The sequence below is a fragment of the Rhipicephalus sanguineus genome, chromosome 6 (genome assembly GCF_013339695.2).
Source record: "Rhipicephalus sanguineus isolate Rsan-2018 chromosome 6, BIME_Rsan_1.4, whole genome shotgun sequence".
Classification (NCBI taxonomy): domain Eukaryota; kingdom Metazoa; phylum Arthropoda; class Arachnida; order Ixodida; family Ixodidae; genus Rhipicephalus; species Rhipicephalus sanguineus.
Window position 1 is genome coordinate 131522731 of NC_051181.1, and position 26879 is coordinate 131549609.

Genomic DNA, 26879 nt, shown 5'->3' on the forward strand with positions numbered 1-26879 from the left:
TAAATAACGGCGCTACCCTAACCGAAGAGAGGAGCGTATACATAGTTAGCGCATAGGAGTAGCCTGTATAGTGGAACGCGCGCAACTGTATGTGTACCAATAGGGGCAAGTCTTTCCATAGAGGAGTAAGGCGGTAGTCAATTTCTCCATTTGTAGGTTTAATGATGCCCGTCGAAAGCCCATAGTGGTGGATGAGTTGAAGGAGAAACAAACAAACAAAAAGAAAGAAAAAAAAAAAACGGAACAAAGACGGTGACCACAGGCAACGTGTTTTTGACGTCAGCGTGGCGTCGACATGTGCTGCCGCGCGATAGTAGCTCCGTACGCGCTACTATCACGTATGAACCATGGGAATCTCTCAGCGTACAGCAAAATGGACGCGCTGACGCGAAGTAATGACGCCACGTTCAAAGGCGTCAGAAAATATGATGCATGTGGTTACTAACTATAATGGCAAAGTATATAAAAAGAAAATGCACGCATGACGAACTCAACTCTTGTCTGTGCCCAACAGAGAAACTTGAAAAAAAAAACAGAAACGAAAAACATAGCTAGCTACGTCGATATGAGCCCAGAACTCTTCGAGCAAACCTGAACCAACATTCATGTCTGTCAGACGAAAGATATCTATCTGTAAGCCTAAATATCAGTACATCGTTATCTGATTGTTCACGAAACATATAACAGAGGTCCGCTCGACTGTCGACCCGAAGGTCGCGGGACTGTCGACCCGAAAAAGCGGCCGCCGCCTGGCGGCGGCGGCCGCTTTTTCGATGGAGGCGAAAATGTTTGAGTCCCGTGTACTTAGATTTAGGTGCACGCTAAACCCCAGGTGGTTGAAATTTCCGAAGCCCTCCACTACGGCGTTCCTCATAATGGTGGTTTTGGGACGTTAAACCCCGAAAATTATTATATAATAGAGGTCAAACGAGTAACGATAGCTTAATGACGTCATCCATGGTAAATGGAAAGCGGGTTTTTCTCGTGGAAAACCTATCTTAGGTAACATCTTTCGCTGCACTCTTCTGAAGTTTCATCGAATTCAATAAATATTTTTGATCCAGCGTTAGTAAATCATCTACAGTGGTAGTACCACACTCGATTTTGATACATCTTCTGCGTTTTTTGTACTTTCTTCGAACTCATTCTAAAACTGGTCTTGCGCGAATGCTCACGAATGGCTTCCCAATACTTACTTTAAAGAGCCGACTGACGAGCTGAAAGGGACATGCTAACAAAGAACAACCGATAGTCGAGGTCCACATCTTCTACTGTCCTCTTCGCGTTCACTGATGGGGACAGCTGAGTACAGTTCCCCCATAGTACAGTACATAGCGCTATAAATCCCCCCCCCCCCCTTTTTTTTTCTTCTAAATATCCCACGAAGACCCACCAACACCTTCAAGATCGACCTTGAGGAGAGATTCTTCGCGGCATCCGGTGAAGGTTTGCTCGAATAGTTCTGGGCGTGGCATACGATGAGATCAAGCAGTGTACTTTAACAGCTATATACAAAAATTCGTGTGCTAAGTCATCGTCGGTGTTCTCTCCCTAATTTCAAGGACGAGCGAAGCTACAAGCCCTTAGATCGTACATGTTCACATGTACAGGCGCATGCCTATTCCACTCTTGGCGTCTTCGTGTACGCGCGTCTCGTCGTCGTATCCTTCGTACGGTGGCGGTTTCTGCAGGTAGTCGAGCACGATGGGTGTCAGTCGCTTGTGGAGTGGCAGGTCATTGACATGCACCTGCGGCACCTGGGACGCCACTGACGGCACGGTCTCCTCCTGGCGCGACTCACGCTCCTGGAGCTCCCGGTAGTAGGACACGCTCAGCAACAGGAAGTACGTCTGCGAAACATTTGCGAAAATGATAAATGGTCAAAATGAAATGTATTCATGATAGAACATACATGATACACATGTCCACTACGTTCCGTATCTATCCGGCCGCGGCGGCCGCATTTTCGATGGAGGCAGAATGTTAGAGGCCCGTGTGCTTAGGTTTAGGTGCACGTCAAAGAACCTAAGGCGGTCGAAATTTCCGGAGCTCTCCACTACGGCATCTCTGATAATCGTATCGTGTTTCTGGGACGTAAAACCCCAACGGTTATTATTATTATTATTATTATTATTATTATTACTACTGTTGTGTCTGCGCGTGCGTTTTGTTAATGCCTGTAAAGCTGGCTTTTCCGCAGTAATATGTTGTTTGAGGAGAAGCTTTCTTTATGTGGCGTTTATCGTTTCCTAAGTCGTCATCAGTATGTCGGCAACATTTTGTTGGCACGTATATAATTAAACGTATTTATGTTTGCGGTAAGCTAGTGATCGCCATAATGATAAAAGTAGGCAGCTTTATCGAAGAGCATACCCATGCGGAACGAGTATGTTATTTCAGACACTATATTAGTTAACTTCTTCATAACATGTTGATTATGATGAGATAAAGTGAATATTAAAATGCAATTTCGATTTGTTTTCACACCTACTTCCCAATTCGATGTCAAGGTGTGTCACAGTCATCAGACTAACGTCGCTCATATTGAAATGCTTTTTTTTCTTTTAATTTTAGCTCTCGAGACTTAGGAATGTTCTTCAAACTCGCCGAGCTTCGTTTTTTAGCTGTCTTGAATGCTGTGAGGTTGACTTTTCCCAATAAAAAAATAGTCGTAAACGTTGGCCAGAGCAAACGCCGCACTTAAGAAGTCACTGCAGGTTCCTGCGGGAACCATAGGGCGGCGTCGGCGTTCGAAATTTGTTTTAGCGTATTTTCCAGCTTACGCTTAGCGATACTCTTATCACGGTAAGCGCGGCTTCCTTGATATAGCGTAAAGGGTTACTATCGCAAATACAGCTTAAGTTGGTTTCCTCTTTGGCGGTTCTTTAAGACAGAAAGCGAGAGACGCAACAGGAAAAACGTACCCTTGTCAGCAGGATGAAAAAGATGGGTGTTAGGGCGGTGAGGGGTAATGGTGCCTGAAACAAGACGATACAACGATATCAAATAAATAAACCCCGCAAAAAATGTACGGTTGCGCGAGCACTGTAAGACAACACTCTGACCCGCGACCAACTTAATCAAAGTGAATGAAAACACGCTGCATAGTGGAACTTACAGTATGGAAGCGTTGGCTGGAGAGCATGATAACTGCCGACATGAGTGCTGGAGACACGATGCCGCAAGTCGTGAGTCCTATGAAGGGTAACAGGAGCCAGCGACTTTCCTGCAGAGAATTAAGTGCAACGCGGAGACGCGGGAATAATTAGCTCGTCCTTGCCATTAAATTTTTAAAAGAGGCATGGAGAGAGGCTATGCAGAGATTAAGAAGAAGGGGAGTGGAAGAGATAGATAGATAGATAGATAGATAGATAGATAGATAGATAGATAGATAGATAGATAGATAGATAGATAGATAGATAGATAGATAGATAGATAGATAGATAGATAGATAGATAGATAGATAGATAGATAGATAGATAGATAGATAGATAGACATTGCATGCGTAATCTTATTCTTGTTTCGCGTGTGTCTGTGTTTTGCAAGAAGGCCGAAATATGACCAATTTCCTGAAATTCCTGCAAGATCAGACCGACAGAATGGCAGCATAAGCACAGGTAGTTTACAAAAAGAAAAAATAACTGTTGTACAATCTCTAATTTTTCAAATGGCGAAGGATACTGGAAGATGAAATGCTGTCGAATTCTCCGTCAAATGTTTCTTGCCGTGTAGCAGAAAGCAGTTTATTGCTTCTCGAATCGACCGCCGCAATTTTTTTTTAGAGTCAGTCAAGTACGTGCTGAGAGAGAGAGAGATTTGTTTCGCGCTGTAATTGATTTCTCTCTTCTCTCGCCCTGACGACGCGCTGGAGGCTAAGCAGGGTGGTGACACGGGGAAAAGAAGTTAGGTCACACGCGCGTCGTGACCTTGAGCACTTTTTCGTTTTTTTTTTTTTTTTGAACGCGCGGCTTACTTTCAGCGTGATCGCGAGCGCGAGCGCAGGTACGTGGCGGCCTCCCGCGGCGGTCGCGGTAGCTATGCAGCTCACGGTCCTCAAATCAGCTAATGGACCGTCAATTTGGATATATGGCGCGGTCATTTGGGTATGTGGCATCATTTGTAGAAAGAAGATGGATCGATTTCTAGCCGACTTTAAGAATCAATTGTAAATTCCAGGCCGCGTGCAGCGCTATAATGTTTGGCTCGCGTGCTCTCAGGAGCCTCGACTACCGACCGGCAGCGTTTTCTGACCATACTAAAAAAAGCCTTGCAGGGCACCTTTAAGTACGGATTTGTCATATATTTGAGAACTTACAGCATTTATTCACCAGTGCTTCTAGCGCTCACCCACCTTTTTTACTTTGGTGCAGAGTGCAATATCAATGGTCCTGTCTTTGAAATGCTTTGAATATTTGAATGTGCTTATTTTTGTAGGTGTGTCACGTTGAGTGCGGCGTGTTCTTTGGACTTCAAGGCCATCTGAGTGAGGCAGTTGTGATAAGACGACAGTGGACACACCAGTGTGGTTGCCTTTATCGCAAGCCAGGAGGACATCATCTCGAAGAGCAGGATGAGACCGAAGCCCAGCATGGCCATGAACTCCACGACTGGCGAAGCAGCTGCAAAGACATGAAGACGCACGTGGAAGCGTTGTCTATGTTCTTGCTAGGCGCACACTCTGCGGCGAAATGTTAAAGGTGTACTGACACGAATTTTCCGAGGTGAGTTTACTCTGCCATACAAATCTCTTATATACAGAGACGGCTCTGCGCAAGTGTGAAGCTCAGAAAATGCTGATCAGATATTTTGACATCAACGCGCATTTTCGCATGGCGCACCTATTGACATCAACACTATAGCGTGACGTCAGGCTGCCGTGTTAATTCTGATGACTTCACGTGCCAGTATGGCTAGTTGTGATGACGTCAGGTACCAAAATACCCAAAATGGCCGCTTGTACGTCACCAAAAATATTCAGAATGGCGGCTTGTGCGTAACCAACGGAGCCAGGAACGGAGTGGCCGTGGAAACGTCACGATGTCTTGAACCAGCACGTGACGAGAAGCTCATACCGTGCTGTGACGTCAGCGCACTGTAGGATCCGAAACTAGCTTTTTAAAGCGTACTGTAATTAACTTTTGAAGGTGCACTCGCACTTACCAATACATTTGCTAGGCTTTTGAGGGCCTGGTCTTTGATTTGACGCAAAAAAAAAAAGCGACAACCGAAAATTTTCGTGTCCGTACCCCTTTTCAACAGTGAATCATTAAATGTACTTCGCTGCTAAATATATGCTGCGGCTGTCAGACTAATCATTCAATACACTGCACCTTCATTCGAGACAGCGGGTATAAATGCAAGGCAAGGAAGTAGAATGCAAATACCGAGCTAGTTGTCTCCGCGTTCCTGCGTCAATACGAATGATCAAATCTCTCACCTGATTTCTACGGCACGATACTCTGCACTTATTAGGAAAGTAAGAAGGTTTATCATTGTGGCGGTGGCTGTCAACGGTAAACATGAGAAAACAGTGAGATAATAAAAAAAAACTTAATCCCTTCTGAGAAAATGGAAGAAGTGCGAAGCATAATTTGCATTTTCCTAATTTAACCAACATATGGCTACCCTAGCCGACATAATATCCATCACTTAACCAACACTAGTGACAGGTAAACAGTGCTGTTCCAAAAACATGCTTCTTACTTAAGCTGTAAGCGCATCCTAAACAGTCCGAAGCAGTCAAAATAAATCTGGACCTTTTGACTAAAGCGTCCCCCATTAACCACCCTGTTTCGTGATTTTCACCCCCTCCTCCCATTCAGCTTAACGCAGACAAATCCCAGTCACTGAAGAGCTATGGTCAGCATCAGACCATCTAGCCCACTTATAGCAATGTATCCCTTAACTTAACATTTGCGCAACTGTGTTGCAGTGACACGCCGGAGCGACACACCGAGCAGCCTAAGTCTTCTAGTTCTCTGCCAATCTTTCATCTGGCCCAATTTCCTACTCTCCCTCCGAATGATCAAGCCTTTTATCGCACTGAGAAGAGGGAAAGCGGGAAAAACTAAACATCCTTTTCGAAGCGAAGGCGCCCTTCAGGAACTGTAAGTTAAAAGTTCGTCTATTTGTCACAGCTATATGTCTGGATGACTGCAGTGAAAAAAACAACGAACGCAGGCTTGCCGGCATGTGGTTGCCAGCTCCAGTTCTTAACAGCGTCCTCAGCTGCGCACTATATTCAAAACGACCTCAACCTCATTCAGTGAGCGCGTATGCATTTAAGAGCGTGTTTTCCAGTTCGTAGTTGATTTATCTCGGGGAACCGTATAGCCCCACGTAGTACTGCAAACAAACAAACAAAAAAAAAGCGAAAGGATGTTTGCGGTGCACCGTCGCGACCAATACCGTGAGTTGTAACTGCGGCGCGCGAGTGAAAAAAAAAAAAAAGAAAGAAAACGTAAGTGGGTCGCGCACTCACGTGCCACGTCGAATCCCAGGGACCTGTTGATAGACTCGAGGAAGCCGTGCTGCCGGTACAGCGACACCATGTAGGCGACGAACAGCAGGCTCGTGGAGAACTGAAATGAGGCGGACAGACAACGTCGAGTCTAGTGATTCGCACGTGATGGCAACAATTATATTGAAAAGCTCACAGGGTCCCTTATGCATTCACCTATATGACGCCTCGAAGGCGAAAGCCGCCATCTTCTTTTTCTTCTCAGTCGACTTCATTATGGCGTATCACACGACATGACGCTTTGACATCATGATGACTTCACAAATTTTGGCAATCTGTGACATCAGATGATTTCACATGGTGGCGTCATCACATGATGATGGCTTTTTTAATCATCAATAATGTTGACGCCGCCGACGATCAATTTTCACGTTTGATGAGGCATCTAAGGCTTTCGCTATGAAAATTCGTTGCTTGGCTAGTTGGATCGTAACTCCAATACTGGATAGCATGGATTCAACACAGGATAGACACTCAGTCGTGTGTCGAAGGAACACATCGGTGTTCGTTCTCTGTCCTGTGTGTGTTCAATACGCGCTATTCAGCATTGAAGGTAACAATTATCGATGCGAAGACAGCGTATGCACTCCGTGTGATTACCTATTCCATCCACGTTGGTGTTTCGAAGGTAGGGAAAACACATAGGGAAGAATTCGCAGATATAAAGTTGAGGTAAAAGCCAAGCTTCTAGCCGGCTACTTGCTCAGAGGGAAGCGGAGAAGTAGAAAAGGAGAGGTGTAAAAGTGCTGATTAGCATTGACGTGGGGTGTTATTATACGTATATTCGTGTCCAAAACGCCAATTCACAGCCTTCGATCTAAGCTTGCAAGTTAACAAAAGATTTTAAGAGAGCCTAGATGGCTCGATTCGCTGTTATGCTATGTTATGCTATGTAATGCTATGTTTTGTTGTGTAATGTTATTTATTTATCGTTTCATTCATTGAAGGTTCTCAAGGACAAAGGGCAGGTTGCGGAATAAAAGCTGCACGTAGAAGTTTGACAGAGCTCCGGCCGGTGGTGAGATCTGGCCTTGAAGAAACGCCACGTTGGGTCTGGCGAAAGGGCCAACAACCCACCACGTTCAACAGTTTGTTGTTACTTGGCACTACTGATTAGGTCACTGCCTAGCGCTCCCAATCGCTTTGAGGACAAGCAACGAATACGTGATCCATTACCTCATGCACCGATGAGATAAAGGGAGACGGTAGATATTGTGAAAGACAGTGAGGTTAACCAGGGTTGCACGCGGTCGGCTACACTGCGCCAAGTGAATAGGAAATGACAAAAATCTAGTCAACCAGGGCATCATGGTTATGGCTCAATTGGTAGAGCGGCCGCCCCGGAAAGCCGTTGGTTCCGGGCTCAATTCCCGGACTAGGAACGATTTTTTTCGTCAACCAAGAAGCTTTCTTTCTGAGCAATCCGCATGCGTAGGGTTCTCCGTTAGGGGGGGTGGTCTCAGCCCATGCACTCCCCCCTCCCTCGTTGTTACAGAAAACAAGCTTCTCAGCCGATGCAAAAATGAAAATGAAGTGATGACGTGCCTACCACAACGGCCTCCCATTGGTCCCCGGCATTCCGGGGTTAAGAATGGGAAGTAAACATCTCGTGGAATGCATCATAAGTGGTCCCCTGCCGCCATTATTGTCAAAAACTTGCGTGGCCATCTAAGATTGGTAAAAGCGCACTAGAAGCAGCGACACAAAGGAGGCGCACACACGCACATACACATCGCTTTTACCGTTCTTAAAGATGAACTACCAACGTGCCCAGTTTGTCACTTTTGTGAGCTTGCACTTCAAACAATGACGGGACATGTCCGAGTAAGCAAAGGCACACTTCAAGTCCCCCCCCCCCCTCCCCCGGCCCCCTCAGATAATTAGGGGACGGCCGCCAAGCCCTGCCCCCCTCGCGCGCACGTCTATGTGGATTTCCTTCGAGCTCTGTGCTACAGACAGGTTTTTCGTCAATTTTCTCTTTAAAACGCTGTAAACATGTTCTAGATTGGTTTCCCAATGGGCAGATTCAGCTTTCAGCCACACCGCTGTTACTGCAAACCCACTGCTTCGCCCTGAGCAGCTGCGGGTGACACGAGTCACGCGACCTGCCGGGATCACTGAACCCGGAGTCCCAGTGTGCGTGCAGGCCTGCCGCCGCTGCCCCTTGGCCTGCTAAAGGCTCTTTCGTTCCCGTGACGCGGGAAATGAGATAACCTCGCCTTGAGAAGACGCATGTCGTTCAACTGTGATTGTCCTTTTGATCCACTTCATTAGGTAATTGCTCTAGAAGCTTACGAGTGATGCACAAATAATAACAGCCACTCACATCCACAAAATGAAAACACACACACGAACTCGTAGTATGCCCGATGATATAGTATGAATTCTTAAAGTAATTTCTTATGTTATCTTTGAATGTGCTCGTGGTCGAGTCACATGTCATAGGAAAATGACCGTTTCCCCTCGCAATGCAGAGCGTTTGGCTTCGCCTCAGCGCTTTTACTTGAGACTCAGTGTTGTCATCTGCTTCCTATTTCTCGTCATGTCTTTTGCCTTAAAGTCATACACGCCTGTTTAGTGACCTATTCTCGTGCAACCGGCTGAACGAGCCACTTCCCTCTGTTCGATTGTTGGCATTGCGGAAATTAATTTGCACTTGTTAACGTCTGTTGCCGGTCTTTCATTTCTTTCTTCGCTTGTTCTATCCTCCCACTGTCTTATTTTCCCTGTTTAACACTTCTCCAGTGCCGGTCCTATTGTTTTTTTTTTTGTTTTTTCTGCCGTATATATTCTTCAAATAAAATTTCGTCCTTTCTACCTCTCCCTCAGTACATCGCTGTCCGCGTGCCTATACTAGTGCTTCACGTAGCGCAAGCGTGTTATGAGGTGAAGATTATTACACATTATCAAGAACACAAGGAAAACGCTAGACATAAAGTTTAAGATAAAGTGAGCCGTACCTTTAAGTTACAGGCCCATAACCTAATCACTTTGCTACGTACTACGTGACAACGCCAGTAGCAGCACTGAAGTACTCACCAGCGTAATGGTAGCCGCGCAGCGAGTGCCCTTCTGAAGGGAGCACTTGAGGAAGCCTGTTTTGGGAGTCATCTTCTTTGCTTCAACCTGAAGCGATGAAAGAAAGCTCGTTAAGTAGTCGCACACATGAAGAAACTGGACGACATGTCAGTTTCTTTTTCAGCAAAACGTCTATAGACATCCAATCGTTATAGTTTGAAATATAGTTGAGTTGTCAGCGCTAGAATTGATAACTATTGCTACAGCGTTCCACGCAAACACTCTCATGGCTGGTGTGGACACGATAGCCAACTATCGTGACTGCAGTTGATGCGAAAAACATGCTCGGGACATTATTGTTGCTTGACGTACCGTAGTGAAACGAAATGATTCTAATTGTAAGAGAGAAACGGTGAGTTAAAATAGAGCTTAATAAAACTAAATTGAGCACCGCACTAAAGGCGCCAAGCCAGAGAAGGCAGGGATTTACGCGTGGCACGAAACCACGCGGACGAAATAGGTATATGATAATCTAGACCGGTTTAAGAGAAAGATATAATTATCTTCTCTATCTCTATTATCTTCTCTATAGAGGTAATTATCTTCTCTCTATCGATAATGCATGTTCGATCTGTTTATCTTCTCGAGAATAAGGTATCGAAAATATGCATACGAAAGAGCATGGCTTTCGCCTTCCTTCGTTTGAGATAATTTCCAAGAAGCTGAACTCTCTTGAATGATAACCAGCATGGTTTAGAGAAAAATGGTTTTTACTTCGTGTCACACAAAGCACGTGTAAGTCGGTGCGCGAAGACAACGCCGAAGTGATATTGTAGAACAACGTATTCCTTCACCTTACTAAGGGCTGAGGAAGTGTTTGGAAGGCTTCGGGCCCAGGTGGCCCTTACACCAACTGTCATCTCACCGTGAAATGTGTCGCATTTACAACTGAGTGCTATTGTCCATACTGCTCCGTCCCAGTGACGGAGGCAGACGCGTACCATCTGATGTGGACATGTTCATGCTTACAATAGGAAAAGCTCCCGTCTCCTACTGCTAGCCGGCCTGCGCTACTGTGTCGCGAGTAGCTACGACCGCTCGATACACGACAATCGGAATTCCACAAAACACAGCTTCAACTCATACACAACACAGATCCTACAGCAGACATATAATACACATGCATGTAAAGATGGAAAATTTAAGGGCTCGTTTTTCTTTGTTGGACAACACATTAATGAAAAATTGACAATGAAGCCAATGCAGGTATAGGGGAAGTTACTTGTAATCTTTTTTAAAAACTGTATTGTAGTAATTATGATATAAATATGAAGAAATTAAAGTGGACGAAAAAAAGACGACTTGCCGCCGGCAGGGACCGAACCTGCAGCCTTCGTAGAGCATCGGACGCTGTGTCCGAGAGTTGCAGGTTCGGTCCCTGCCGAAGGCTAGTTGTCTTTTCGTCCACTTTTAATTTATTCACATTTATGTCATAATAACTAGAACGCAGTTAAAAAAAGGTTACAAATAATGCCCCCTATACCTTCCTTATCCGTTGGTTTTAATTAAACACACATATAATGAATTATGCCTGAAGGGCAAATGAGGACGAAGGGAGAGATAAAATTAAAAAAAAAGTAAGTAAGAAACGCGTGCACGCAAGAAATGCGTTCAAATCAAAGTATATAGTTAATGTAGGCCTATGTTCAGAAGGGAAAGAGGAAATAGAGAAGCGACATAAGAAAGAGGGAGAGAGTTCACTGCGCAGAGGTGTGAGAAAGTATTCTAGAACGACACATACGGACACTGCAGAGGAGGCGGCTGTGCACATACTTTTGGAACAGTACTGCGAATCCAGACGATGAAGCGAGCGAAACCAGAGTTCACGATAGGCGGGCAATGAAACTTCAGTGAGCGGTCGCTGCGCCCCGAGTATGTTTGTCGCTTTAAATGCGCGCAGCCGCGGCCTCTTGTACAGGTGCCGAGATGCAGCTGCCACCGTCGCCCAACCGAGGGACCCATGTGTGGCGGAGCACACGCGGGCGGCGTGCAAAAAAGCTGGCGGCCTCAATTCAGACTACGGTCACGTGTAAAGCGGCACTATATGTATGTATATTTTAGATTACGGGTAATAAGAAAAAGAGTGAACTTGGAAAGAAAGAAAGAACGAGAAAACTGAAGAGTGAGGGAGAAAGAAAGCGAGGAGAAAAAAGAAGTGCAGGCCAGCCAGATGAACGTCGGTTTGCTACCCTAATATAATAATGAAAATAATTGTGGGGGTTTTACGTCCCAAAACCACGATATAATTAAGAGGGACACCATAGTGGATGGCTCCGGAAGTTTCGACCTCATGGGGTTCTCTAAGGTGCACCTAAACCTAAGCACACGGGTCTCTAGCATTACGCCTCCATCGAAATGCGCCCCCGCGGGAAGGATTCGATCCCGCGACCTTCGGATCAGCAGACCAGCACCGTGACCATTAAACTACGGTGGCGGGTTAGGAGAAGAAAAGACGGGCAGGACTGACAGGTGAACGTCGGTTTCCTACCCTACACTTAGGGTAAAGGAGCGAGGGAAAGAAGAGAGATATAGACGAAAGGAAAGGCGGGAAGGTTAACCTGGTACAAGTAACTGGTTTGCTACCCTGCATAGAGGTGGTAAAATAGGAGTCGGAAAAGAGACAAGGGGAAAGATAAAATAAAAATTACACCATTTCCCGCTAAAGAGGACCATGAGGCGATGCGAAGCCGGAGCACTTGCACGATCACGTTCCGTTGGCGTTCGTTGGGCGTGGTACCGACCTCGCGTCGTAAAACGCGAAGAGGGACGCTACGCGCGTCTTGTCTTCCCTCTAGCCTGGACGTTAATTCTCACAGGGCGAGCGGGCAACGCGGTCGACAGGCGTGCAAGAGGGGGCAGCGTAGGAGAGGAGAGAGAGGGGGAGGGGACGCGCATCGCGGCGTTGCGCAGGAGATAATTTCGGCATGTCTAGCCCGCGTTTCAGAGGAAGAGTGGAAAGGGGGAGGGGAGAGGGGAAGTGGAGAGGGGTGTGGGAGAGGGAGAGGAGAAAGGGAGAGGGGAGGAGGACAGGAGGAATGGTGAGGGGGAGTGGAGAGGAGGTGTGTGGAGAGGGTATGCGCATGCGCAGTAAGGTTGGTCACGCCGCACACCACCACCACCGGATTGAACTCCGCCATAAGATACTTCGCATCTAAAAAAGGAAGCAAAAAAAAAAACGCACGCGCACGCAGACACATAGGGAAGGCTTTCCAATCAAGAGTCGTTCAGACAGGCTGAAGTTCACAGGGGACCGAGGTAATAGAAAAACGACATAAGAGGGAGTGTACCCTGCGTGGTGGCGTGGGAAAGTGCGTTGTAATGCACAGTCGTCAACAATGCGAGAGGGAACGCTAAAATTATCTTCAAAAGGTTATAATGGCTAAACACTGTTGGGAAGCGTAAAAGTGTTCACAACACTAAATGCTCGAGCGGAAACTCATTTCTTGCAAATAAATACGCCACATTCATATCGGTACATTAGAAGTAATCTTTAATTAAACAAGAATTCGGCATTCCCTCCCAAATGGCTCACTACTGTGCACAGTTGCAACTGCCCCGTGAAAAAAAAAAAAAAGTGCGCGACATAAGGGGCGTGAAAGAACGAAAAAAAAAAAAGACTTGGGCACCAGTCTTTCCTTCCCTGTTAAATATTTTTCGTCTCCTTTTTTTTTTTAGTTTTCTTTTTTCATTCTTGAGGCGCCCAGCGTGGCATTTGCAAACTCACAAGCCAGTTGCACTGGGAATTCGTAAATGCCCGCAAAAACAAATATACGCACGTTAAACGACAAAATCTGCTTGGAATCGTATTTGATACACAAATTTCAATCCCTACACCCATCAGGAATAAATGTAGCACGTGGCAATTTGGAATCACTAAAAGCCATAGCATGATTTCTCTAATATTAGGGGACGTAAAGTACGCTCAGCCTTCAAATAACCTTGACCAATATTCTATTCGCAACTTAAAATCCATACTAGCCCCCCCTAGTACACTAGCAATCTTTTGTCCAATATTCTGTTCGCAACATAAAATCCCTACTAGCCTCCATAATACACTACCAATGTTCTTTTTGAAAGTTATTTCAATCTTACTCTATATATCTGTGTATATAAAGGTAGATATAGTATGTGTACGCATGTCATTCTTAAGTGATTTTCTCTTTATAGAACCTTTGAACCACGGTTTCATCTCCCCTTTCCGCCCTTCTACGACCGCCCCTGCCCCGCAATGTCACAGCGCTCGCCTACCCAGCAGGTTCTCCGCGCCCTATTCCGATGCCCCCCCCCCCCAAATTCCCTCCTTTTCCTTTCCTTTTCTTTTCTTTTTTTTTTTTTTTTAATACTGGACGGCGGCCCAACTTCTGTGGCTTTCGACGACACGTGGTGCATATGTCTGCCAATGACTTCACCTATTCCTTTCGGACACCCCCCTCAATATCACTTGAAGTTGACATGTGGACATTTAAACGCACGCTGCCCGCTTTCCCGGACTGTAGTTGTCCTCCCCATCATCTTCTGCGGCCCTTTGTGGTGGCTAGACTCGCCGCGCTGCTGCCGCTGCACCCTTCCAGTTTCCTACAAGCTCCCCCATTTTTTCTTCGTATTGCCGTTGATGGCTCCAGCTTTGTTAGACCGCCACCCCCCCCCCCCCCGCTTCCCCCCCACCCTTTTTTTTCTTTTTTTCTTTTTTTTCCAGCTTCTCTTACCTCTGAGATGAAAGCCCCGATCGCCGTTGCAAACATTTTTGAAATGATGTGGCAAGAGCTACACTCTGCGCTTCCGAGTTTTTCTTCTTTTTTTTTTCTTTCCAGGCAGAAATTACCAACAGCGCCAGCGCTGGATATGACGTCAACACTAACCCTTTAAAACTAACACGCCAGCGATGACAAGGCGCCTTTGACAAAGATAGGTCCACCTATCGAAACGTCGGCCAGCCTTCTCTGAGGCACTTTCTCCTGTTTCAAACCTACCCCGTATATCCATCTGTCGGCTCCCATTTTGATCTTAAAATCTGCTTTTATTGGTCTGAACGTTTCTGTTTTACAAATTCAGTTTCGAAATTGTCCCTTACGTGTCGCTAAATCGCCTTTAAAAACTACAACCTGGTTGGCACAACAACACAACGAGAAAACGAGAGCTCGAAGAATTCCGTACACCTTTCGGAAGCGAGAACTTGCTCCGAGACGAGAACGTTCAGCCACCTTTCAACCTTCTGAGAAGTCAACGGCGCGGCCTTTGAGACGCGCCAGGTCACTAAAAGTACGAGCGTATCTTTGGAAAACGCGGCTGTCATATTCCAAAGCCACCGCCTGTCTTTGCAAGCGGGCTAAATAAATAAATAAATAAATAAATAAATAAATAAATAAATAAATAAATAAAAGGGTGCAACGCGACGGAGATATAGCATACTCTTCATTTCGTTTTTCAAAAGGAAATAGCTTACGTCTACAATCTATACAATTGAAAATAATCGCAGTCGGTAATCTTCGCAGTTAAAAATAACTACAAAAAATATTTTAAGTGAACAGCGCTTTATACGGAAAAGGGCAAGACCGACAAACGCATGCGCGCAGAGCGCTGACATGCAGTCGTGTAGTCTATTGGCCTCGAGGCCCACCACTGGAAACGCCGGCGCCACCGTCGGCGTGACGTGCTTGGCAGGATCACGTGGTCTCAGCGGCCGCGTCGGCTGCTTGTGGCGCACTGCCGCGTGCTTTGAAAACGAGTTTCAAGTCCCACATGCGCTGCGGTCTGTTCAAATTCGGAAGTTTTCTCTCATTTTCTGCTCAATTGAAACCATTCTATTAGAGCGGCTGCCTCCGAAGGCGACGAACATGGGGCTCTACCGCTCGGTGCCCCAGTGCCCCGCTTACGCAAAGGAGCCCAGTGTCAGCCTGCACTGGTAACCGCGGGACGAGAAACAGCGTGAAGCATTGGTTGTAAAGCTAAGAACCGGCAAGTAGCCATCCGCTACGAGTCTTGTGTGCAACAAGCACTTCCGAGACGAAGACTTTTGTTACTGCGTCGGGCCTGCGAAGTTCGGTGAGTAGCAGACAGCGCGCACTGAGACGATGGCTCGCGCGTGCTTCCCGCCGGCAAATGATGCTTATCTGCCACAGGATGGTAAAAGCGCTACCTTTTACCACGTGCGATGCCATCTCAGAACCCTCCAATGCGACCTCTTGATCGTCGGCCCCGTGCTCAGCGTCCGCAAAATCGACTGCAGATGCGCAAGTCATTGTTTAGATACGTTGAATTAAAAAGCGCACAGGGTCCCTTATGCATTCGTTAAAGATGACTAGAAGGCGAAAGCCATCTTCTTGACAGTTGATGTACTGATTCTCCCGCGCCCCCCTCCAAAAGCGTTCTGCACCTAACGCGGTTTTGCACGGCCTCCGTGACCGATCACGGAGGCAATGCAAAGCGACCATGACGTGTGAATACGTCATCATGTGGCGTGACATTATGTGACGTCATTATGACGCTGCATATTTCGGCTATATGTGACGTCATGATGACGTCATATGGTGACACCATCAGGTGACGATTATTTTTTGCATCACTCGTGTTGACGCCGCCGACGCGGGACGCCGACGGGCAACCTTCCCATTTGATGAGGCATGCATTGCTTCATAAGCTACATAAATTTGATCGGCCCACCGGCCAACCCCATGTATTTTCTTGGAGCCTCATTTATTTACGTGGGAAAGATGCCACCCTGTTGGCGTTAGACTCGACACTGTTGCCAAAATTGCTGGGGTACACGCCAAATAATTATTATCCTGTTTTGCGGCTGCTGGTTGCTGCAATACCTTCTATTTTATTCACCGCTATTTCAAGTTCATGTGGGTCCTAGTTCACAGCCGACGTTTGCAGAACAAGTCCGGCAAACGTTACTGTATTTTCGTTATTTTCCTAGGCGTCGCATGCTACTACATGCTCTGTCTCGTAGACTGGTTCTCCTTCCACCAGCAATGTCGAAGTGGTGAAGCTTTGGTGTATGAATTTGTTGATGACAGAGAGCGGCAAGTTCACTGGAATGCAAACGGAACGATAATTAAGGAGCATTAAAAAAAGGCGTCGCATTTGCTCACGTTTTGTGTGAGCACCAAACGAAACGAATGCGCTGAATAAAGAAACAGAAGCAGCGGCATTTGCCCGCTGAGAAGACCGATCAATACGCAGTGCGAGACAACTTGTCAAATGACATTGAAACGTACCCGAATTTAGACCGAAAAAGAAAAAAAAAACACTGAATCGTCGGGACGGCAGACCACAAAGTTGCCATGCGCACGGAAGCCGCAGTTGTAGGGAAATTGTTTTTGAACTGCTCTGATAGCGTCCGCGCAACAGTAGTTGTTTGTTTACTCACAAATTCTCATATTTTGCGGCCTAAAATTCACAGCGCGGTGCCAAAACGCGCTCGTAGCAAAAGCGAAACCATCAGACGAACATACATGCAGACGCTCATACATGCAGAGGCACCGTCAGTCGTCGCGAACCCGTGAGATCGCTAGCTTGAGGCTTCTTTCTGTTATGCTCCGTTTGGTTATACAGGCAGTCTACTCTAACGAGATATTTCACATAGTTTGCACTCAGCGAGTGACTACCTTTCACGCAAGAAGCCGGTTCAGGGGTCTCCAACGCGGTGACAGCGTGAAGCGGGTGCTCGGTTTTCTGCAAAGAGACAGCGACTGTACACTATCTTGTGCTTTCAGTTCGTCGAAAATGATTATTTTGACAGTAAAGAACACAGTTCATTTCGAAAGTACTGACAGAAATGCCCTGAAGGGCTTCCGCGAGGTGTTTTTGTAGAGCGCCGACAGCAAAACCTATGGGGAGCGCGCCGGCGGTATCCTGCCTAACACGCAATCGAGGCGCGTCCGATAGAGGGCGACTCCGTAACTCCTCGAGGCCAATAGTCAGGGGCGTAGCCAGAAATTTTTTAGGGGGGGGGGGGTTCAACCATACTTTATGTATGTTCGTGCGTGCGTTTGTATGTGTTCGTGTGTATATATGCAAGCAAAACTGAAAAATTTCGGGGGGGGGGGGTCAACCCTCCCAACCCCCGCCCCCCCCCCCCCCTGGCTACGCCCCTGTCTATAGTGGTCACTTGATGTCAATAAACTCTCACTTGGTTGGTCACTTCGCGGCGATAAGCTCTATTGGGAGTCAACGCTCTGCGCACGCGTGGGTGTTCGCCACCTGTCCGGCTTTGTCTTTTCTTGCGCCCCATTCACTACAGTACCAACCAGCTTGAACCACGAGTATTTGATTTCTTCAGCATATGTACAAACACGATACACGCATAACCCATGTTTCAGATAAATTTATTCTTTTCGTTGAGACAAAAACTGATAACATACCATACGGCACTCAGTTACTAAAATTGCAGATTAATACATCGCGGGATGATGAGACTAGTTTATTTGAGGTCAAGGAACAATATTTTTTCGCATCTCTTGACTTTTTTTCTAGAAAAGAGATGTAATTTTCGGATAGGTGGTGTTACGTTTGGCCTTAAAATTCATCGAGGCAGACGCCATTGGGCGTACAGCTGTCTGCCAGAATGCTGTCTCCCCCCAATATCGGCGCTTAGACAGATACATGGAACGCCATGTCTCCCTGGAGGTGCTTAGCCTAAAGTCCCTAAATCTAGGGACTTTAGCTTAGCCGAGCGAGCGGGCAGGTCGCCGTGGATGGATTTCCCAGAAAGAGGACGTTGGAATTCGGAGACCCATTTTTCGCACCGCGGGAGTCTCACTCAGCCACTTCTGCCTTCTACCCTACCGAGACCCTCGCGGAGGCTCGTGCGTGGCCTGCGTCGCTCACGGCGGACCTGCGCGCATTGTGCCACTTGCAGCGTCTCCACCGAGCGCCTGATGCAGGTCCCCTCCTCTCGCGGTTACGTGCTGTGCCAAACTCACGTGTCGGCCAACTTATCGACGTGTACGACGGTGTTGTGGCTGACGACCCCGCACGCCTTTCGCGCTGGCCACCCCCTCACCGTCGAGTGCCCCTTCGAGTGAACTTGCACCTGCCGGGCATTCGATCCAAACGCCACACCCCCATCAGTGCCATTGCTCAGGAGGCCGCGGCGCGGATGTATGAGGACCTGGCCGGGAGGACGCAGGTGTTCACCGATGGGTCCGTCCTGCAGGATCGCTCAGCCGCGGCCGCCTGCATAGTCCCTCAGCTCAGCTCGGAACGACAGTGCCGCTTGCGATACTGTGCATCCTCAACAACAGCTGAGCTAGTCGGGCTCCAGCTGGCTGCAGACCTCCTGCGCATTTCGCCGGCCGTCACGAGCGCAGCAATATTCTGCGACTCGAAACCTGCCCTCCGCCAGCTCGCGAGGGAGGAACGAGGCCCCCTTCTTGCTCAGCGTGCCGCTCTCAGCCTGCTGGCCCTCCAGGAACGAGGCTGTGATGTGGTCCTTCAGTGGCTCCCTTCACACGTCGGCATCGCGGGCAACGAGGCTGCAGACGAACTCGCAAAACGAGCACACTCCGCCGAGACTTCGCTGACGGATTACGCCAGCTCGTTCGACTCGGCACGCAACAACCTTCGCCGGGAGCTGGTGCGCGAGCATCCTGACGCACGGGTCGCCTCCGGACACCCCCCTCCTCCCATCCCAGCCACTGGTTTCACTCGCCGCGAGCGCGCGCTTCTTCTTGCCTTGAGGACCGGTTCTGTGTGGCCCGCGGAACGCAGGCATCGTCTTCGCGGCGCCGCTGCACCGAACTGCACCGATTGCGGCGCGATCGAAACCCTGTGCCACCTATTGTTTGACTGTCCTTCTCTCAACACTGCGCGGAAGCGGCTCGCCATGAAGTACCGCCTCGTCGGACTGCCGTGTGCGACCTTACAGGACTTGCTCCATCCCACCGGCCACGTGCACCGTCGCCGATCAGCCCTTGCGGCCCTACTCGCTTTTCTCGAGGATGCCGGCCTAGTCGAACGAATTTTCTAGCCGCTCACCACGGTGACTCGGACGCCCGTTCTCCTGCCCCCCCCCCCCACCCCCTCACTGTTTTTTTTTTCCCACTCATACCTTTCTTTTTCTTCTTTTACCATACTCTTTTCACTCTCACTGTCCCTTTAATCCCTAATCCCCCGTGAGTGTATCGGTTGAGGTGTCCTCACTTGAGAGACAGTTATCGTGCACTCCACACCCAATTTCCATTTTCATTTCCTTCTTCCTTTTAAGAATCACCTCCCCCCCCCCCCCCCCCCCAGCAGGGAAAATTTACCTGTGCCGGAGGGAGCTGTCTGCCTGTAAGACGCTCCCATCAACCCAGGTGAGGCATTCACCCGAGGCAGCCGTCAATCAACGCTTCTTCCGAGTATTACCGGCAGTGGAAGTGGAGGTCATCGGCCCTCCACCCCCAACTCCCCTTTGGACAAACTCCTCGCCGACCTTTCCACCTACGAGTCTTCGGGGCGTGGCGAGCGTATTGTGTGACTGCCTCCTTTCGGGAGGCCGGACGCCAAGACGGCAGGTCACCGGACTGGCGGGAGACGCTGACACCGGTTTGCCTGTGCCTCTGTAGTGACAGACTTTTGACGTTATTTCTCTCTTTTCACTCCAATCCCCTAATCATGTAAATAAATCTACGTTCCTTCTTGAAAGAACGCGCCTCCTCACTGGGAATCATCGACTATGGGGACGGACGGCGGGAGCCAGCTACCGTAACGAGACCTGCCTGACCCGACTCCTCGCGAAGGTCTGTAATTTCATGCATTGCACACATTGGTATTTCTTTTCCTTTTTATATGGTATGCGCATGTGGGGTTGCAATTTCAGGAGTTTTTTATGGTGGTAATTATGGTTGTGTAACTACGTTATGGTTAACAAATTTCCGAGTCATTTGCACGTCGTTCTGATGTGTCTCTGGCACGCAGCAGCCGTGTCACAAATTAGTGGGTTATAAAGCGCGCGCGAGGCCGCTTTCAGCTGGCTACGAGACAGAACGGCGCGAACCGCTCGCCCAAGAAGCGCAAAAGACGAAAAAACAAGCATCAAAAGACGCCGGCGCGCCGCATTCTCCTCACCCACTGGAGCCAGCCACAGACGACGCGATCAAACGCCCGGCAAAGCCTGGATCTTTCTAGAAGGAAAGGGTGACGCATCCGAGAGCGATGCCGCCGCGATTCGAACCTACGAGAAAGCTCTCGCCCCTTCTGTAGCCTCGGCTGTACTGCACGCGGAAGAACTCTCCCGACGCTTCTAGAAACCGGGGAAGAAGGGATAAAAGCGTGCAAACGACGAGAGTCGAGCAGTGAGGGAGTGCAGTCGAGACAGGAGTGAGTCAGTCGGCCCGGTGATGGTGAAGTTATGCGAAGAGTGGCTCCGTTAGCCAAAGACGTGTTTATGATGGTGTGCAGTCGGCCGATCGTCAATTTGGAAGAATTGGATGACGACGCTGTGTGAGCCGTGACAAGTCACTACGACGGTTGAGCTACGACGATCAACGCTGGAGCTGGCGTGAGTGTTTCCTTGAAGAGAAGCATTCAATTACCGTCCAAGTATTGCGGACTGGATACGCCATTGTACATTCAGGACTTTAACGGTCATTGAATAGTTGTAATGCATGCGATTGCATTTGTAGCGTGTGATCGGTTTGTTTAGCTCCCGTTGTGTAAACACCACCTGAGTTATATTGTGAAGTTGTAACTGGTACCAGCCGAGTGTGCATGTGTTTGTGTTATTTGTATTGCCCTAACTGAGAATATATTTCGTTTTCGTTTGTGTTATCGACTCTCGGCTCTGACTCGGTCTTTGGACCACAACCGGCGTTCGCTGGCGCACCAAAGGACCAACTCTAAATTGTCCGAGCTTTCGTGGTGCGTTTTCGGAGGGCCGTGACGCCAGCCCTTAGAATCCGCCCGGCGATTGCCGTCCCCATTAACGGGATTAGTGACAAGCCGCGTGCGGTAGTACACCATAGATGACTCGTAAAAACTGCCAGGCAGCTTGCACAACAAAAATTTAAGGCACATTGATGGGTGGGGAGACGTTCCTCTAGCCCGGCCATGGCCAAACACGGGAAATACCCACTGCACTTAACAATTGTAGTGAGGACGGAAGGCACCATCATTGTGCATGAATTTGTATTGTGCAGGTAAGATTCCTTGCAGCTTTTGCAACTGGTCTATTAGCGGTAGTTCTTCGGAGATCTGAGATGTCTTTGCTACTCGGCTCAACGATTGCCACGAAACAGCTTCGGCAGCATTGCATTTGCTAGAACAACTGTCAGGCGTTTCGTAAAGTTGATAACTAATGCCACGGGGAACATTGCGCAATTGCAGTTGAGTACAGCTTTGAGACACCCTCACAAGTTTGCTAAGGACTCTGTCACGCCAAACTCGCGCAATAGAGCGTGAACTATTCAAGGCGGGTCGGCCAGTCAGAAGAAGGACGCCTCAACTAACCGTCTTTGATAGCCCTACGCGTGACGCCGACTGAATGGAATCCTCACGAAATGATTAATGGCGTGCGATGGATAGGCGCACCCTCTCTTCCCTAGAACACGAAGACGGATCTCGTTGCTGATTGGTCGACACAAATTTCAGCCCTTCCCTGCGCACTGCACGGAGTATCAGAAAGGCTGGGATAGGGACCGTGATAAGATAATGGGGAGCGGGAGAGCGAGAAGGAATGCTTTGTCGCTTTAAGCGAACGTCGCCAGATGTGGACGCTCTTTGTTGATAGAGTATTCAGTGAAAATCCGTCCGGGCATGAAAAGAACAGTGTATCGATTTAAGCAAGCATATCAACAGCGTGAGTAGCGATGTACACTGCAGAGCGCCAGCTTCTTTCTGATGAACGCACTATACAATGCATCTACGTCTTTTATGTATATACTATGTCGTATATTTATTGCTGCAAGTCAAGAACAGTGAGAAGAAAAGCACTGATCAAAAATTGGCCGCGTATCTGCGTGCTTCGCTGCAAATGTCGTCTAAAGACAACAGTCTTCTGCCGGCCGTACTACATGAGTCCTGGTCTCATCCGCGGCCACCCGTGATGCTGTTCTCGTACCATTGCCGTGCTGGCATGATAAATCGCATTTTCAACGCAGCCTAAGAAACGCTAGGGTCTTTAGAATTGCGTATCCATGTATTTTCTAGTAAAAGAACACACCACCTAATAGTTACGTATTGATGTTGCGCCTCAGATATGCGTAATATTTGTTTTTTGATCGACAATGTTCACAAGTATGAACGCAGCTACCAGTTCAAGATGGCTGGGCGTTCAGCAAGTGATTAAACTTTGGTCGGGTGGCTGAATCGTGTGACAGACAGACAAAAAGACAGAACAAAATTTCTGCGTTCGAGTGTCCCAAGAAAGACTATGGTCTTTAAAATGATCAGTAACCAGGACGGTATTTTAAGGCCGCGTGCCAGAAACTTCTGTTAAGCGAACCTTTTATATCTCAGCTATTTCAGTGGCGTCGCCATACTCGACAAACCCGGCGCCGGCGAGCGTAGAGAAATGCGACTCTCGAAGGTGCGCCGGTCGCATGGGTATTTATATGCGCCGTTTTCCAATAATTGATGCTCTCTCGATCGTGACTTTGTCGGCGATAAGCCGTTTCTGATATGACAATCTGGTCTTTTGTCGAGGTCCCTTGTCATTTAACTTTGCCACATTGCACTGTTGCCTGGATATGAAAGCACGACCGTCGTTGTTGCCTGTGCTAACTGAAGTGTTGCGTTACTAAGCACGTGGCTGAAGGTCCGATTCCCGGCACGGAAGGAAGGAAACAGTTAGGGAGGTGCATTGCGCAATGTGATAGAATAAAAGAAAGAAAGTAGTACTTCAGGCATGCATACTCGAAGCTTCGCTTGCTACCATTTTGCTGATAGGGGAAGGGCTCCTGAATTTTTTTTCACAATGCCTTATTTATACTGGCAGTGAGCTTCGTCAGACCGTCGATGGTTAATTGGTCTCGAAAATATATACGAGGGGTCTCAAAGACGTGGGAGGTGGGCTGCATGCGGCACGCGGACGTTTCGCCCGCGGCTTCACAACTAATAAAATGTTTGTGACTTCTCTAAATGGCATACTTGCATTACTCACTCGCCTACTGCGATTAGTAACGATGTGTTCGGGTAAGCTACAAAGACGGGACTGGTCTCGAGCATTTTTTGTATTCTTTTTTTCGGGAGGCGCCCCGTGTGGCCACCATGCGTTGAAACATAATCGCGCAGAACAAAATCTCGACATTTCAGAATCGTCGTCCAGATTTCACTCAATCTGGAGGGCAGCATCGATATGTTGCTCGAATCTTGACGCCAAATCCGCTGCAGAAGTGATCTACACGCGAAATACGGGAAATGCGTTGTTTCAAATGACAGCGTTAGGTGAGATTTTGTTCAACCCCCCCCCCCCCCCCCCCCCCCACCCTCCGGCCACTTCAAGCTTTTTCATTGTCCCGGACCTAGGGGGGAGACTACACTTTGTGCCTGCGGCCCGCTAGCTGAGGCGAGTTTGAGACCCCTGATATATAGCTACCAACGAAGCTTAAAATCAAGAAATGCCTGTGCCAGTGAACGTCAAGCCTCTGTTTCCCTGATACTGAACAAATATAATTAATCGTTCTTAAGATATTGTGGGCAAAAGATAAAGAATGCCACGCCATACGATTGGAAACAAGCGAGACGATTCACTGGTACACTCATAAGCAACGTACACAGTGAAGAAAAGGTCGCGCCCGAAACGAGGGCAAGAAACTACAGCATAGCCGGTCATCCAGCTGTCTTTTCATGCTGGCCTCCTGCAGAAACTTCTGCCTTTCTTAATGCCAGTGACACCTGCTAGATGCATAGCGTCGAGTGACGAAAATAAGTGGCCTTTAAACATCCCATAATAACATTAGAATTGCCTAACTCAAGCTGCTAGGTGTATATATATACACGACTAAACTGTAGTGTAAAAATCAATGATTATCCTTGTACGCCCGTCTTAATCTTAGCTTCTTATGACTCACAAGCATATGATTATTAGAGAGAGATAGCAAGCTCTTTATTAAGGAAAATAATATTTTAAAGTTCACACAGACTCGCCCTTTCACGAACGACATCCGTGCGCTTCTGCGTACACTGCGAGTCACACGCCTCTATCAGCAGCTATTCTTCGATGCTGATTCATCAAACTATGCTGCAACCTGTGCATCGTATTCTAATGTCAAGCTCTACTGTGCTGTTCTCGTCATGAGGCGGCAAGTCACGGTTAGCAATCGGGCCCCATCTCGCATGAAACAAAGAAAAGAGAGCGTTTGTCTGTTCTACAAATTAAAATATGTAATATCCGAACATTTTGACGACCTCCGTGATTTAGTGGCGGTTGTGCGTACAGTTATCAAGAATAGACGGTTAATAATTGACCGATTGGTCCGCTCGCACTTTGAATCTACTCAACTGACGGGCGCCATTACGTTTCTCGCGGGGAGCTTCGTTCACTCACTCTTACATGCACCGTTGTTCGAACCACTAGACGTTGCGAGTCGCAGTTCGAAATTAACTGTCGCAAGGAACTGTCCCTTCTCGTAGCTGCGAGAAGCGGTGCTGTAAACTATAAATGTTCTCTCGATTCCGTTCCTTAATGGTTCAGAAAGCTTACTCGGGCTACACGAACTACGCGGGCTCCAATTCAGGGCTTAGCGATTTTCTGGCGCAGCAGCATATAATCACGCAAGCTGAGCTCTCTCGCGAACAAACGACATAAAGGGAACGTGGAAGAACCGTGCGCATACTTACAACGTGCTGACGCTCACTCGCAGGGTGGGAACCAGCGGGACTTGAGTACTGTAGTGTGTCGCTGATGAGCTCGAAGAGCAGGGCACGCATGAACTTACTGCTTCGATTCCATTCAGCCGACGCGGCGATGCAGTCGGCCCATTCTTCGTCGCTCGTTCCGGAATAAAGGCAACGTCGGCCTGCAGGCGGAGCACTTGTTGGTGGCGGCGTTTCTTCCAAGACGCAGCTGCCAGCTGCGCAACTTGCTTGACGTTGCTGCTGCTGCTGCTCTGGGCATGCACTTTCGTGGCGAGGAGACGAGGCAGACAGCTGCTCGTAATCCTCCACGTATACGCACTTCGGCCCTACGGGCGGAATCAGCGCGGAGGGGCCAGGAGTCCGCTGAGACGGCCGTGCCCGCATATCCTCCGTAGACCTTTCGACCGCCGCCATGAGCATCGGTGTGAACGCGAAGCGTTGCTTGGGCTAGGTTGGAGAAAAATGCGTGCGCGCAGGCCGTCTCCGCAAAGTCCGTGTCCGGAAAGCCTGTTCCACCGGAATTGACCGACGCCTGTACTAACAATGCACCTTTCGAAGGAGGGGTCGTGGGTGCTGCCACAATCCCCCGCGGGTCGTTGTAAACGTGCGTGACCCCCCAAAACTGCACCGCCGAGGTTGCGACTTCTACCTCTTCGTTTTTTATTTGTTTATTTTTGGGTTTTGGTTTGTTTCTTTTTGTCGTTGTACGTTTTAGTGCAACCTACTGGTTCCAATTTGGGCACGCAAGCCACCTCGGCATGAGCAGTTCTGCCTTCTGCGGCTCTGCATCTTGGGCGACTCCTTGCTTGAATAATACCTTTGTACTCCCGTGCAGTAGTCCAGAAAAGGGGTGCTTCCTTTCCCTCATGGCTGCAACACACAGCAGCGGATGGAGGCGGTGATCCTTCTGGCAGAAGGGGGAAGTTCCGACTCGAAGGAAGCGCGCCATTGTCCGCCGTATAAGTTTGCATCTTACTTCTGAGAGACAGCGCCCGGAAAGAGGCGGCGGGATTCATAAGAAAGAAAATTCCGCCTGCGCTGTGTCGGCGTAGAGCCTCGGTGGTGGCGAACTTGAATCATAACGCGTCGGCTAGCCCATCGTTCCTCGCCATCATGTGTGCCGAGATCGATCTCAATTTGAATACGTCCACTGAGGCCATCACGATGCCGAGAAGTACGTGCATCGACGTCTCATTCACCAGCGTCTCATACACGGTGCGACATGTGATGTATGTCTCCACCTACTACTAAATCACAAAGCTATGATAGTGCCTATGTACACGGCCGTAAGTACACCGCCACCAGAACGACAAGAGGATGACGGCACCGGAGATTGTCAAGAGACAACACACAGCCGCGGCCGTCGTACGGCTGCCGATTACTCTTTGATTGTACCAAATCATGAAAATAAACACTATTCGGCCTCTCGCATGGTCTTATTCTTTATGGCACAATTAATAATGATTTTGGGGGTTTTATGTGCCAAAACCACGATAT

General features: G+C 48.3%; 1 protein-coding gene across 1 annotated transcript; it reads right to left on the reverse strand.

The window, feature by feature from the left end:
- Positions 1-1382: 1382 nt before the first annotated feature.
- LOC119396428 (uncharacterized) lies at positions 1383-25611 on the reverse strand. The gene is made up of 7 exons (XM_037663641.2): positions 25365-25611; positions 9561-9647; positions 6483-6582; positions 4520-4620; positions 3119-3226; positions 2925-2978; positions 1383-1850 (listed from the first exon to the last, which is right to left on the reverse strand). The coding sequence occupies exons 1-7, from the start codon at positions 25452-25454 to the stop codon at positions 1599-1601; spliced, it is 792 nt and encodes a 263-aa protein (XP_037519569.1). The 5' UTR covers positions 25455-25611; the 3' UTR covers positions 1383-1598.
- Between the last annotated feature and the right edge of the window lie 1268 nt (positions 25612-26879).